The sequence below is a fragment of the Dasypus novemcinctus genome, chromosome 23 (genome assembly GCF_030445035.2).
Source record: "Dasypus novemcinctus isolate mDasNov1 chromosome 23, mDasNov1.1.hap2, whole genome shotgun sequence".
NCBI classification, from domain to species: domain Eukaryota; kingdom Metazoa; phylum Chordata; class Mammalia; order Cingulata; family Dasypodidae; genus Dasypus; species Dasypus novemcinctus.
The window spans coordinates 11,206,388-11,220,344 of record NC_080695.1 but is presented as its reverse complement, the minus strand read 5'-3'; the positions used below and the strand labels follow the sequence as shown (position 1 = coordinate 11,220,344).

The following is a 13,957-nucleotide window of genomic DNA, read 5'->3' as shown; positions in this document are numbered from 1 at the left end:
TGTGTGCCCGGCACGGCACACCCGGCCGCCCATTCTTTTCGGGACGGGCCCAACAGGGACTTCTGCGTCCCGTGTGACGGACGAGAGAGCGTAGGGGCAGACGTGACTCCACGAGATGCTCCGTAGCGGGCGGTGCTGGTCATTTTGCTATTGTAGGTGGCACTGTTAGGGGCAGCCGTGGGGGCGGGCCTCGTGGGACCCTGCTTCTGACCCCCAGCCTTGGAGCGAGGGACTGAGACCCCCAGGCACTGCCCCCGGCTGCCCAGCAAGGAGAGATGCGGGGGCGGCCGAGGTTGGGGGGGACCTGCCGGAGTCTGCCTGACACAGCCCGAGGGGCTGGTGGCCCCGTCTGGAAGCTCCGTCCCCCCGAGCCTCAGCCTCCTCATCTGTAGAGTGGACACGAGAGGGGTGTCGGCCACCCGGGCTTGTCTGGAGGTCTAAGCGAGAAGAACGCACGCGCCGGCTGCAGCTGCCCGCCCGGCGGGTCCGTTCCCAGCCTCTGCCCACGCCGTCTGGGAACCCAGCACCCTGGAGGTGCTCGGCCGTGGCAGAGGCCGGCCGTGCCAGCCTGGCCCGCGGAGCCGGCGCTAAAACCTCGGGCCCTCCGCGGGGGCGCTGGCGGCCGAGCGAAAGAAGGGTCCGGAAGGAGGCTCCCGGGCGGCGTGGGGTGGTCCAGGCTGACTGTCACTTCTCGCTTCCAGGCTTCTCCCACCTGCCCGGGGGGCTGTACCCACCCTACCTCCACCTGAACCACCTGGAGCCGCCCAGCAGCGGGAGCCCCCTCCTCAGCCAGCTGGGCCAGCCCAGCATTTTCGACACCCAGAAAGGTCAGGGGGCGGGAGGGGGCGGGACTGTGGGGGCCGGCGGGGAGGGGGTGGGGGTGAGGTGCCCGCCCCTCTCGGGCTGCTCTGGGGTCCCGTCACCACCCGGATTCCAGCTGGCACCCCAGCTCTGCTTTCCAAGACCCTTGCCTGGAGGCTTTTTTAAAAGGGTTTTATTTATTTTTATTTCTTTCTCTCCCCTTTCCCCCTCCCCCCCAGTTGTCTGCTCTCTGTGTCCATGTCCATCTGCTGTGTGTTCTTCTGTGACCGCTTCTATTCTTATCAGCAGCACGGGAATCTGTGTTTCTTTTTGTTGTGTCATCTTGCTGTGTCAGCTCTCCGTGTGTGCGGCGCCATTCCTGGGCAGGCTGCACTTTCTTTCGCGCTGGGCGGCTCTCCTTACGGGGCGCACTCCTTGTGCGTGGGGCTCCCCTACCTGGGGGACACCCCTGCGTGGCACGGCACTCCTTGCGCCGCACATCAGCACTGCACGTGGGCCAGCTCCACACGTGTCAAGGAGGCCCGGGGTTTGAACCGCGGACCTCCCATGTGGTAGACGGACGCCCTAACCACTGGGCCAAGTCCACTTCCCAGCCTGGAGGCTTTTGAAAAGGGGGGCGCCAGCTGCCCACCACCATCCCCAACCCCCAGCTAGCTTGTCTCTCCTCAGCTAGGCTGCACCCAACCCTAGTCCTCTTCCCCTTTTACAGATGAGGAAACTGAGGCACAGCAAGGTTAGCCGGTGGCTAAGTGCGGCTGTACCCTGGGCCCCTTGCATTTCCAGGGCCCGCTGTCTGCCCCCGCCTCTTGTGGGTTCCCCGGGGTCCCCGTGGCGCTCACTGCTGTGCTCTTCTCCGCAGACGGCTTCTACCTGCCTGCCCCCGGCGCGCCGGGCACTCTGCACTCCCACACGCCCTCCTCGAGGACCGCGGGCAGCCATTCCTCCGGCAGCGCAACGAAAGGCTCGACGCGGGAAGGACCTGCGAAGGAGCGCGTGGGCCGCGGCGGAGAGCCCCCCCCGCTGTTCGGCAAGAAGGACCCCCGGGCCCGCGACGAGGCGGCCGGGCCGCGCGGCGTGGTGGACCTGACCCAGGAGGCGCGGGCGGAGGGCCGCCAGGAGCGGGGGCCGCCGCGCCTGGCCGAGTGCCTGTCTCCCTTCCTGGCCGAACCGGGGCCGCCGCGGGCACCGAGCACAGCCGAGGCCAAGGGCAAGAGCGCGCTGGGCATCTGCAACGGCGCCGGGGACCCGGGGCTCGCGGTGCTGGGGCCTGAGCCGGGCCGCGGCGCCAAGGAGGCGGCCCGCCAGGACGAGGGCGCGCGGCCCGCGGGGACGCTCGGGCCCGCGGAGAGGCTGCGGCGAGCCGAGGCGCTGCTGCCGGGCCCCTGCCCCTGCCCGTCGCCCCTGCCTCCGGCCAAGGCGCCGCCCGTGCCCTCTGCCGCCCCCGGCGCCTTCCCAGCGCCGCCGCCCGGGCCCGCGGGCGTCTACACCATCTTCCCCGCGGCGCGGGAGCCGGGCCGCGAGCACCGCGTGGTGGCGCCCACCTTCGTGCCTTCCGTGGAGGCCTTTGACGAGCGCCCGGGGCCCATCCAGATCGCGTCGCAGGCGCGCGACGCCCGGGCCCGCGAGGCGGCCAGGGCCAGCGTCCTGCAGGCACCGCCCGAGGCCCCGCGGCCGCCCCCGGAGCGGCCCGAGAAGAGCTCGGTGATCCGCTCGCTCAAGCGCCCGCCACCCGCCGACGTCCCGCCCGCGCGCCCTGCGCGCGCCTCCCCGGACCCCCGGGCCTACCTCCCGGCCAAGGAGCTGCTCAAGCCTGAGGCCGAGCCGCGCGCCTGTGAGCGCGCGCCCCGCACTCCCTCCGCCGCCGCCTCCCAGCAGGCCGCCAAGCTCTTCGGCCTGGAGCCCGGGCGGCCGCCCGCGGGCCCCGAGCCCAAGTGGAAGCCGTTCGAGCTGGGCGGCTTCGCCACCACGCAGATGGCCGTGCTGGCCGCGCAGCACCACCACGCCGGCCGCGCCGAGGACGAGGCCGCCGCCTCCAAGAAGGCCTACCTGGACCCCGGGGGCGCGCTGCCCCGCGCGGCCGCCTGCACCAGGCCCGGCGCCGACCACCCCGCGGGGGCCCACGCGCCCGGCGAGGCCTCCGCCATGCAGAGCCTGATCAAGTACAGCGGCTCCTTCGCCCGGGAGGCCGTGGCCGTGCGCCCCGGCGGCTGCGGCAAGAAGAGCCCCTTCGGCGGCCTGGGCACCATGAAGCCCGAGCCGGCGCCCGGTGCTGCGGGCGCGCGCGCCCAGGCCCGCCTGCCGCACCCCGGGGGCCCCACGGGGGGCGGGGGCCGCCAGCTGAAGCGGGACCCGGAGCGGCCTGAGAGCGCCAAGGCCTTCGGGCGCGAGGGCTCCAGCACCCAGGGCGAGGCTGAAGTGCGGCACCCGCCGGTGGGCATCGCCGTGGCGGTGGCGCGGCAGAAGGACAGCGGCGGCGGGGGCCGCCTGGGGCCCGGGCTGGACCAGGAGCGCTCCCTGTCGCTGAGCAGCGTCAAAGGTAGGTCCTGCCCCCCCCACGCCCCCCACCTGGGCTGTGACTCCCCGTCTCCTGGAGTCTCGGCTGGCACCCTTGCCCTCCCCGGCGCTCTGGTTCCATTTGTCCCCCGTGCTTGGGGACAGCGGCCACCGTTTCACGTCGATTGTTCTCTTTCCCTCTGCACAAAGAACATGTGTAAGGTGCAGAGAAGGCGAGAAAGGAGCGTGACGTTTTCCCGAACACCCGTAACTAACGCTTTTAACGTGTCTTTTCCTGGTTCTCCGTTTCCGTGCCATCTGCTCCCACCTTTGGCCGCCGAGCGCCATGCCCCCATGTCGTCCCCCTGTGACGGTGGGGTTGCATCCTCTCGCTATCGCAGACGTTTTCGAAGCAGCATCCCCCTTTCTTGTGGGTCTTGGTATTTCATTGAGAGCCGGAATGCGGCGGCGCTGGCCGTTGCCCGAGTGGGTTGGTTTTTCGGCTTTTCCCTCCGCTCGGCCTCGTGTTCCGAGCGCGCAGGGCGTGTCGCTGCGTCGTGCTCTCGCGGGGATCCGCGGCCTGTTCTGAGAGCACGTGGCCGGGAGGAGACCTTCAGCCTCCGGTGCCGAGCCCTGGAGGAGGCGCCCGCCTCGTCCTCGCAGCGTGCCCCGGCCCTGGCACGCGCCAGGCGTCGGGGAAGAGAGTGAGTGAGCGAGGCGCACTGCCGCGGATCCGCGACGTCCTCGGTAGTTAGGTTATGGGTGTCACCGCGGGCTCCTCCAGATTGCGTGTTTTCCTTTTGTTTTTTTTTCCTTGTTTTTCTTTCCTAAATTGCATTTTCTTCTTATCCAAAACCCACCGGTTGCTAATCTGACAGGGAAAAGCGGGGAACTGCTGTAGCTGCTCGTCGGGGTGCACATTTCTCCAGCGCTGGGTTGGCGGTTGCCTTTGGCCGCTGGGGCCCCTCTGGGGTTTTGGGGAGTCGGAGTGAGTGGCGGCCTCCTGGCTGGAGCTCGGGCGGTGGAGGCGCCCTGTCTGCCCCGCAGGGCCTGGTGGTCGAGGCGGGTCGTGGGGTCAGGCCGGTCCCGGCTGCCCCCTGGTCGGGTGCCTTCTCGGCCCCTGGCCTGGCTCCCCAGCCCCACTCCTCCACTCGCCCCCGGCCCTGCCCACGCTCCCCACGCTCGCCAGCCTCGAGCGTGCGTGTCCGGGGCCACGGTCACAACACCCACCGACCCCTTCCTTCCCTGTCCCCCCCAGGCTTTCCGCAGGGCCTCCCCTGTCCCCACCCCTCCCTGGCCTGGTTGCTGTGCCTCTCAAACTGACCCCTGGGCTTCATCCTTGGTCTGTGGCGAGTGGCCGCTGCTGTGTCCTATCATAGTGGCTTCTCAGACTCTCTGTCTCTTCCTCTACCCGGCTGAGCCCAGTGGGGGCCCAAGGCCGTGCTGTCTCCCCACTGTGTCCTGTCCTGTGAATCTTCTCAACACCCCTCCCTGTACCCTCCCTGAAGCTCACCACCTGTCCCACCCCTCACTCGGGGGATGGGGTCCGGGTGCTGGGATCTCTGACCACGTGTCCCCGAGATGAACTTCGCTGCTGCCGTACCTTCCTCTCCAGCTTCCTAGGGCCACCCACAAAGTCCAGCCAAGTGGGTGGGGTGCACTATGGGAGCTGAGGGTCTCACGGCTCTGGAGGCTGGAAGTCCGAAATCCAGGTGCCGGCAGGGCCGCGGGCCCTCTGACCCGCTGAGGCTGCCAGGCGGTCATCTTTGGTGTCCCTTGGCTGGTGACAGACGTCAACCCCTGCCTCCGTTTCCCACAGCCAGCTCCTTATCCAGACTTCCAGCTTTTTATTTTTATTTATTTTTTAATATTTTGTTTTATCATTTTTTAAGTATTTATGCATATATACTTACGTTTTACCGATTGGTCCTCCAGAAATGTGGCTGTAAACCATGTTGCTTGAGGGTGTCCATTTTCCCAAGATTTCCCAAGGCAGGATTTTAGCAAGCTTATATATATGCATATATATAATTTTTTTTGAGGTCCTGGGGCTGGGGATTGAATTGGGACCTTGTATATGTGGGAAGCAGGCGCTCAACCATGGAGCCACATAGGCTCCTCTGAACTTCCCTTTTTATTTTAGTTTTTCTAGAATTTTGAGTTTTTTTATTGTGTGTTTTTTTAAAAGAGACATAGATCAGACGAAATGTTATATTAAGAAATTTAAGGGGTTCCCATATACCCCCCCCTACCCCACCCCACTCCTCCCACATGGACGACCTCTTTCATCATTGTGGCACATGCGCTGTATTTGGCGAGTACGTTTTGGAGCACTGCTGCACTGCGTGGACTACAGCATACACTGTAGTTTCCATTCTCCCCAGTTCATCCAGTCGGCCATGGCAGGACATACAAAGTCCTTCATCTGTCCCTGCGGTATCATTCAGGACAACCCCAATCCCAAAAATGCCCCACATCACACCTCTTCTTCCCTCTCCCTGCCCACAGCAAGCCCCGTGGCCACCGTCTCCACATCAGTGATACAATTTTTCCCACTGCTGGAGTCACAATAGTTGTTTAGTAGAATACCAGTAAGTCCACTCCAGTCCGTATTCGCTCTCTCCGTCTCGCCCCTGGGATGGCGATGTCCGCTCCACCTCTAGATCAAGAGGGGCTGAGGTCCCGCGTGGCTGATGGGTGCCATTCCCCTGCCTGCAGCTGTGGCCTCTCTCGGTTCCCTGGTTGCTGGTTGACCCCCTCACCTCCCCGTCAGCTGACCTACTTCCCCCTTTTTTAGAAGGACGCCGGTGGCTGGAGGAAGGGCCCGCTCTGCCCAGCGTGACTGCCCCACCCGCGTCAGGTCACTCCCTGAGGTCTTGGGGTGAGGGATCTGGCACGTCCTTTCGGGTGGCCCAGCCCAGCCCCCGCCTCCACCCCGGGGCCCTGCCGCGTGGTCTCCGGTGTCCACCCACGCCTCCTCTTGGGAGCACCTCCCGCGGAGCCCTGCCCTCGGCTCTGGCTCCTCCCCGCGTCCCCCTGCAGCCTGCGGACCCCTGGGTTTCGAGCCGGGAGCTGGGGCCGTCTTCGGGTCACTTCGTCCAGCCTCGGGGGCTTGGGGCGAGGGCTGAGTGAGTGTTTGTTGAGGGACTGCGTGTTCTCGTTGCTTCGTGCGGGAGCCCCCAGAGCCGGTGGAGACCTGCCCCCTCCCCCCACCCCGGGCTTGCACGAGGCTCTGCCGTGAGCCGAGGGGGGCTGGAGCTGGCCGGCTCGGTGGGGGGCACGAGGCTTAGAGCTGGGGGCTCTGAGTGCTTCCCCTGGAAGATGAGCACAGGGTGCGGGTGGACCCCTGTCGGGGGCTCAGGCCCCTGGAGGCCGTCCTGGCACCATCCTGGCATCCTGGCCCTGCCCGTGCTCGAGGGAGCCTGTGTGCACGTGACGGGGAGACTGGGGGAGCTTTTCGGGGCTTGTCTGAGGCAGACCCCCTGTTGGCACTGATGGTGCTGAGGTGGGTGGCTGCATATTTTCACTCCTTAAAAAATGTCCCGTAAAATGTAGGTTCGCCCGACAGCAGCCCCAATGCCGACCCCCGCCGAGAGGGCCCAGGCCTTCTGAGTGTGGGGGCGCGGGGGGTGGGTGTCCCTGGGCCTTCTGGGGCCTCTCGCTCTGGCTGTCCTTTCTGTTATGTTTCAAAGCGAGCACCTTCGCCTCAGGCCACGGGTTCAAGTCCTGGCCCTGCCCCTTCCTGCCCGGGGCCTCGGGACAGGAAGCTCTGCCTGGGGTCCAGGCCCCACACACGCCGCGGGGCATCACGGGGGCTGCCTGGGCCGCAGCAGGTGCACACGCAGCCCCCTGCTCCGCCCGTGGCCGCCCTAGATCCCGTCCTGGAGAAACGCCCGGCGCGCTCCCGCGGGCTCCCTGCCCGGCTTCAGGGGCCCCCGAGGCTGCTGGACTGCAGGCCTGAACCCCAGCTCACAGCACCCGCGTGCCCGAGGTGCTCGGCCGGGAGGAGCCGCCACCACCACCCAGCGGGCACCTCCCGGGGTGGGAGGGTCACCATGGCCGCCTGACGTGGCGGCGTGGGAGTGCTCACCCTCCCGGCTTCCGGGGGGGAAACCGAGGCCAGCAGAGGGGAAACGACTTGCCCGAGGCCACCCGGCTGGAAGAGGGGGGCCGAGCTCGAGCGCTAAGCGTGGGCCTGGCTCTCCCTCCTCTTCCCCCCGGCCGTCCCCCCCCCATGGTGATGGCAACTTGTGGATCGGCCCTGGGGGGGAGAGCCGTGAGCTGTGCCCCCACCCCCAGCATCGTCCTGGGCAGGGCTGGGTGGCGGTGGGCACTGGCCGGTGGCCTGTGACCTCAGCAGCCCTGTCCGCGGTGCTCAGAGGAGCGGAGGATGCGGTTGCCGTGGGAACCAGCCACAGCCCGAGCCCTGCGTGTGGCGTGTGGTGGGGAGCAGACCCGCCACCAAGTCCTCGGCGCCTCCGCCCCGTGCGAGTGCCCGCGTGCTCATGTGTGGCGCGCCCTGGGCGCCGTGGCCAGCTTAGCAGCGCTTGCCTGTACCACGTGTGCCTCCGGGAGCGGGGCTGCAGGTGCCTCTCGTGCCTCTGGAACCTTCCGCCTCCCACTGGGGCTGGGACCCTAGCCGGCTGGGAGGGACCTGGGGGGGCTCCCCCAGCCGGCCTTGAGCTCGGCCCAGGGGTGCAGGCTCCTTCTCGGTCATTGTCCGCGGGCAGCAGCTCAGGCTCCTGGTAGTCCCGGGCCGGTCTCGCCGCAGCCCTGCCCGGAAAGTCCTGCGGCTTCGCGGTCGCCTTGGATCCAACCCGAGCCACGGCCCACCTCCCACGCACACCCCCTCCCTGCGGCACACCCCGCCGCCCTTCCGGGCCCGTTCTCCAGCCACCGCGGCCTCCTGGCTGTTCCCTGACAACGCGCTGCCACGGGGCCTTGGCACCCGCCGTGCCCGCTGCAGGGCTCGGCCTCCTCCGATGCCCGTGGGAGGCCGTCTGTCCGTCTGCTCATTTACCACCTGTTCACTGAGTCCTCTTCAGTGCCCGGCACTGTGCAGGGAGGGGAGGTCCGCGGCCAAGCACGGGGCAAGGGTGGTCCCTGCCCAGAGCAATGCCCGGTCTGATGGAGGAGACAGCGGACCCCAGACTGGCAGAGTAGCCGCAGGTGGCGGTCAGTGCTGTGAGGGCGGGGCAGGCGAGCCAGTTAGCCTGACAGAGGGGAGTGGTCAAGGAGGGTTGCCTGGAGGAGGTGGCGTTTGGCTTCACTGCCACAGATGAGGGTGAATTGGCTCAGGGAAGGGCATTTGTGGAGGGAACAGCCTGTTTGGCAGTGGGGGGTGCGTGTGACCAGATAGATGAGCTCTTGGGCAGAGGGGGTGGGGGGCAGGGGCTTGACCCTGTGGGGGCTGGTGCTCAGGGGAGGGACAGTTGTGAGCAGAAGTCCACGGGCAGCCACGGGCGCCTTCCTGGCCTGTGGCAAGGGAGACACTCAGGAGTGGGGCCCAGGTGGGGTCGGGGGGGTGGTGGTGGACAGACGGCCTGCTGCCCCGTGAGTCGCCGGCTCACGCCTCCATGCCTGGCTGGAGCTGGGGGCTGCGGGACCACCCTCTCTGCTCGTGGGGGTTGGCGGGTGGGGGCCGGGGGCTTCGGCTACAGTGGGGGATGAACGGGTGGCACCTCTCACCCTGGCCCGTGCCACTCTCTGCTCCCCACGTGAGCCATGTTGATTTTCCTTTATTTTTATTTTTTTAAAGATAAGCATGCCCACTGTCACCATTTTTAAAAAATATTTATTTCTCTCCCCTTACCTCTCTCCCCCCCAGTTGTCTGCTCTGTGTCCATTCACTATGTGTTCTTCTGCGTCCGCTTGCATTATCCAGCGGCCCTGGGAAATGGCATCTCTTTTTGTTGCATCATCTTGCTGCGTCAGTTCTCCGCGCGTGCGGTGCCACTCCCGAGCGGGCTGCGCTTTTTTCATGCTGGGCGGCTCTCCTTACAGGGCGCGCTCCTTGCACGTGGGGCTCCCCTACGCGGGGGACACCCCCGCGTGGCACGGCACTCCTTGCGTGCATCAGCACTGCGTGTGGGCCAGCTCCACACGGGTCACGGAGGCCCGGGGGATCGAACCCTGGACCCTCCATATGGTAGATGGACCCTCTATCCGTTGAGCCACGTCTGCTTCTTGATTTTCCTTTTTTAACCTTGGTGTTTTATTGAGATGTAACTCTGTGCTCTGTAATTCACCCTTTGAAGGCGTATGATTCAGTGGGATTTGGTATGTTCACAGACTTTGAAAAAGAAACCCAGAAAGAAAAAAAACAACATATCCTTTAGCTTTCACTTATAGAAACCTGCCTCCAGCCCCTTCTGTCTCCTTGGATTTGCTGTTCTGGATATTTCCAATATGTGGCCTTTTGTGACTGCCCTTTTTTGCTGGCATGATGTTTTCAAGGTGCATCTGTGTTTGGTGTGCGTCAGTGCATGTGTTTTTTCTTAATGACCCTGTACCATTCCGTCTTGTCAACATACCGCCTTTTCTTCTTTCGTTTGTTGCTGATGGATATTTGGGTTGTCTCACCTTTTGGGGATCGAGCAGCGCTGCGGGACATGTTCCCACATGTGCTATATATTTTTTTGGAGGTCCCTGGGATTGAACCGGGGACCTCGGCCATGGGAAGCAGGTGCTGTGCCACCCCCATATGTGCTTTTACTGAACATACGTCCAGGAGTGGGGCTGGGCCTTCCCGGCTCGGGAGCCCTGGGGGGTGGGGGGCCAGGGGCGTGCGGGGGCAGAGCGGGCGCCCATGCTGGGCGGGGCTCACTGCGCCCGGTCTCCCGCTCAGGGCATGCGCGAGCCGACGAGGACTGCGCAGAGGCCCGCGCCAGGCACCGGGAGGAGCGGCTGCTGGGCGGGCGACTGGAGCGCGACCAGGAGAAGCTGCTCAGGTGAGGGCTCGGGGGCTGCTCCGCCGGGCGCCTGCCCTCCCCGGGCCTCGGTCTTCCCGTCGGTAGGATGGGTGCAGGGCCGGCGGTTGAGAGCCTCACGGCCCAGCCCCACCCTCCCGGCCTGGTCTGCTCGCCTCCTCTGTGCCCCGAGTTCCCTGTCGGGGGAGCTGGGGCAGAGCAGGTAGACTGGAGGGCACCGGTTCTTGAGGGTGACACGCCTTCCGCTCCCTCCCGTCCCTAGAGAAAGCAAGGAGCTGGCCGACCTGGCCCGCCTGCACCCCACCAGCTGCGCTGCCAACGGCCTGAACCCCAACCTCATGGTGACGGGGGGCCCGGTGCTGTCGGGCTCGGGCCGCTGGCCCGCCGACCCCTCCGCCCACCTGGCTGCGCACCCCTGGCTGCCGCGCTCGGGCAGCACGTCCATGTGGCTCGCCGGCCACCCCTACGGTGAGTGTGAGAGGACCCCGAGCTTCGAGCCAGCCCCTGCCCTCCGTCACGCTTCGGTGCCTTCATCTGTCCAAAGAGGCGTCTGCGTGGGGCTCTGTGCCGGGCCCGGTTTGGGGTCGGCGGCCCGTACCCCTGCACTCTTGGCTCCCGGGCTGGAGGCCTCAGGACTGTGGGCTCTCTGGACCCAGTGGGCAGGTGGTGGGCCGGAGCCGCCCGGCCTTGACCGGCCTCTGTTACTTGCCAGGCTTGGGCCCCCCGTCTCTGCACCAGGGCATGGCGCCCGCCTTCCCGCCTGGCCTGGGGGGCTCACTGCCCTCCGCCTACCAGTTTGTCCGGGACCCCCAGTCGGGCCAGCTGGTGGTCATTCCCAGCGATCACCTGCCTCACTTTGGTAAGTGGGCGCCAGGGCCTCCCGTTGCGGATCAGGGAGCAGGTGGGGCTCGGGGGGGCGGCTCGGCCCTGGAGGGGGGTTCAGGGCTAAGCCACAGGGTTCATGTGGAAGCGCGGTCTTGCGCGGCAGCCCCCCGCGGCAGCCCCCCCGCCTTGCCGGCCCCTTGCGGGATCCTGTTGCGGACCCACTGGGTGTAGGGGGAGGGGCCGTGGGTTGGAGGCTGGAGAACCGCGCGCGCCCCCACGTGGGCCCGCGCCAGCCCCTGGGAGAGGCCTGGGAGGCTGGTGCCTGCAGCAGATGGAGAAAGCTGGGTCCCCAGCCAGCAAGCCCTGCTGCCTCAGTTTCCCCACCGGGGTCTCTCTCTCCGCAGCGGAGCTGATGGAGCGGGCCGCCGTGCCGCCGCTCTGGCCGGCCCTGTACCCGCCGGGCCGCGGACCCCTGCACCACGCCCAGCAGCTGCAGCTCTTCTCCCAGCAGCACTTCCTGCGGCAGCAGGAGCTCCTGTACCTGCAGCAGCAGGCGGCGCAGGCCCTGGAGCTGCAGCGCAGTGCCCAGCTGGTGGTGAGTCAGGGGCGGGGACGCGGTGGGGAACGCCCTACGTGGGCCATGCGGAGGTGCGGCGCAGACCCCGCCAGGGGCCCTCACCCGCAGCCAGCGGAAGCCCCAGCCTGCCAGGGAGAAGACCCCGGGGAGCTGGGTGGTCAGGGCGGGCCTCCTGGAGGAGGTGGCATTTGAGCAGAAGCTGGAGTTGGCCATGCGAGGGCACCCCCAGCCCAGGGAGCTGTGTGCGCGGGGACCTGGAGGTGGACGGGCCCGGTAGGGGCCGGGCCTCGGGAGCAGGAGCCAGGGAAACTGAGGCAGGAGAGAGGTGGCCTGCGGCCCGGGGATGAGGGGTGGATCCTGGTGGCTCCCCGTGTGGCCCGAGTCCAGGCTGCCTCTGGAGCAGCCTTGGAGGGCCGGGCCGGGCCACTCGCTGTGGGGGCCTGGGCTCTCCTGACACCCAGGGGCCATCTGACCTTGACCTTCCTGCCAGACAGTGCTGGAATCCCAGCTCTGCTGCTGGCTCTGTGTCCTTGGGCAAGTTGCTTAACTGCCCTGGGTGCAAGTTTCCTTGTCCAGAAAGCGGAGAAGCTCGTTCGGTTGTTAAATGAGATGTAGGGTCGTGAGCACGGCTGCTGCTGAGCCGCGCTGCCTCCGGGCGTGTTTTGCCTTTTATGGTGGTGTCGCACACGTAACCCGAGACGTCCCCTCCCCATCGTTCTAAGGTGTGGTTCGGTGGTGCAGCTTCCACTGGATGCTGTGTGGCCGTCACCAGCTTTTGTTGCCCAAACTTGATCACCCCAACCAGAAGCCCCCTCCCCCGTCTCCCTGCCGCCCCCCGCGGCGCTTGGGCGCCCGTCTCCTTCCTGCGCCTGGGAACCTGTAGTCTGCATGCTCATGCGGCCCGTGTCCTTGGGCGTCGGGCTCACTGGGCGGCACGAGGTCTCCGGGGTTCGCGGGTGGCCGGGTGCTGTCCCGCTGTTGGGCTGGACCCCAGCTTGTCCCTCCCTCAGCCGACGGACCCCCCTGGCTGTCGTGAGTGGGAGTCGTTTGGGGGGTGCGCCTGGGGTGGGGCCGCCAGCTCACGCCGTCGTGCTGTCCTTCCCCGCGTGTTTTGCGGGTTCCTGCCTGGGGCGGAGCCAGTGCCCTCAGCCTGCAAGGACGTGGGAAGGCCCCTCCCCGCCCAGGAGGGGTCTGGAAGCCGCTCGTGACCGCGCAGAGGGCCCTGGCGATGGGGACCGTGGAGGGGGGCACACTGGGCTCCAGGGTGGAGTCCTCAGAAGGGAGCCAGGCCCCCCCAGGCCCCCCAGCAGCTGCCCTGGCCCTGGCCCTGGCCCCCGCCCCCTCCTCTGGGGCTCGCCCGGAACAGCGCCTCTGTTACACGCGCGCGGCCGGAACGTCCTGGAGCAGGAAGGCGGGTGGCTGGGACCCCGCCCTGCCCTGGTTCTCCACCGTCCACCGGGGGCTCCCGGGCCCGGGGCAGGTGCCGACGGCCCCCCCCCCCCCGCCGTGCTGACCCCGCCCGCCGGTCGCCCCCCAGCAGGAGCGGCTGAAGGCGCAGGAGCACCGGGCGGAGATGGAGGAGAAGGTGGGCAAGCGCAGCCTGGAGGCGGCGGGCAAGGCCGGCCTGGCCGCCGCGGGCCCCGGGCTGCTGCCTCGCAAGCCCCCCGGCCTGGCCGGCGGCCCCGCGGGCTCCTACGGCCAGGCCGGCAGCCCGCCGCCCCCCCTGTCCCCCCGCGCGTCTCCCGTGGCCGCCCTGAAGGCCAAGGTCATCCAGAAGCTGGAGGACGTGTCCAAGCCGCCCGGCTACGCCTACCCCGCCACGCCCAGCGCCCACCCCTCCAGCCCGCCGCCCGCCTCCCCGCCCCACGCCCCCGCCATCACCCGCAAGGAGGAGGCGCCTGAGAACGTCGTGGAGAAGAAGGACCTGGAGCTGGAGAAGGAGGCCCCCAGCCCCTTCCAGGCCTTATTCTCAGGTGAGAGGCCACCCCGGGAGCGGGGCGAGACCCTCGCCCCCGCGATGCCAGCCAGACCCGGCCCGCCCGCCTGTTTTTGAATCCGTTGGTTCGCGGCGCTGCCGTGTCCCAGCCCGGGGACCGAGGCGTGCGCACGGCCTGCAGCCGGTGGCGGCGGCAGGTGTGGGCGGGCACGTGAGAGCCCACCTGGGAAGGGCTTGCTCTGAGCGTGGCGGCAAAGCGAGGCCCGGGAAACCAGCAGCCCAGGGCCCCGGGACCTGGCGGGGGGGCTTTGCGCAGGTGGGCCCGGCATGCACCCCCCAGCCGGGAGCGCGCCCCCTCTTTCCATGGCCTGCAGT

At 67.6% G+C, this 13,957-nt stretch overlaps 1 protein-coding gene across 4 annotated transcripts in view; it reads left to right on the top strand.

Annotated features, from left to right (window-relative positions):
* The window catches only part of TNRC18 (trinucleotide repeat containing 18), an 87,830-nt gene that overhangs the window by 23,797 nt on the left and 50,076 nt on the right, over window positions 1-13,957 (top strand). For 3 of the 4 annotated variants that reach the window (XM_058285736.2, XM_071211129.1, XM_058285733.2), the window contains 7 exons: window positions 702-827; window positions 1,682-3,358; window positions 10,163-10,265; window positions 10,507-10,712; window positions 10,957-11,103; window positions 11,474-11,664; window positions 13,184-13,619. In XM_058285736.2, coding sequence (XP_058141719.1) covers window positions 702-827; window positions 1,682-3,358; window positions 10,163-10,265; window positions 10,507-10,712; window positions 10,957-11,103; window positions 11,474-11,664; window positions 13,184-13,619 — 2,886 coding nt within the window. The remainder of the gene's footprint in view (window positions 1-701; window positions 828-1,681; window positions 3,359-10,162; window positions 10,266-10,506; window positions 10,713-10,956; window positions 11,104-11,473; window positions 11,665-13,183; window positions 13,620-13,957) is intronic. The other variant, XM_058285735.2, reaches the window with a different exon arrangement.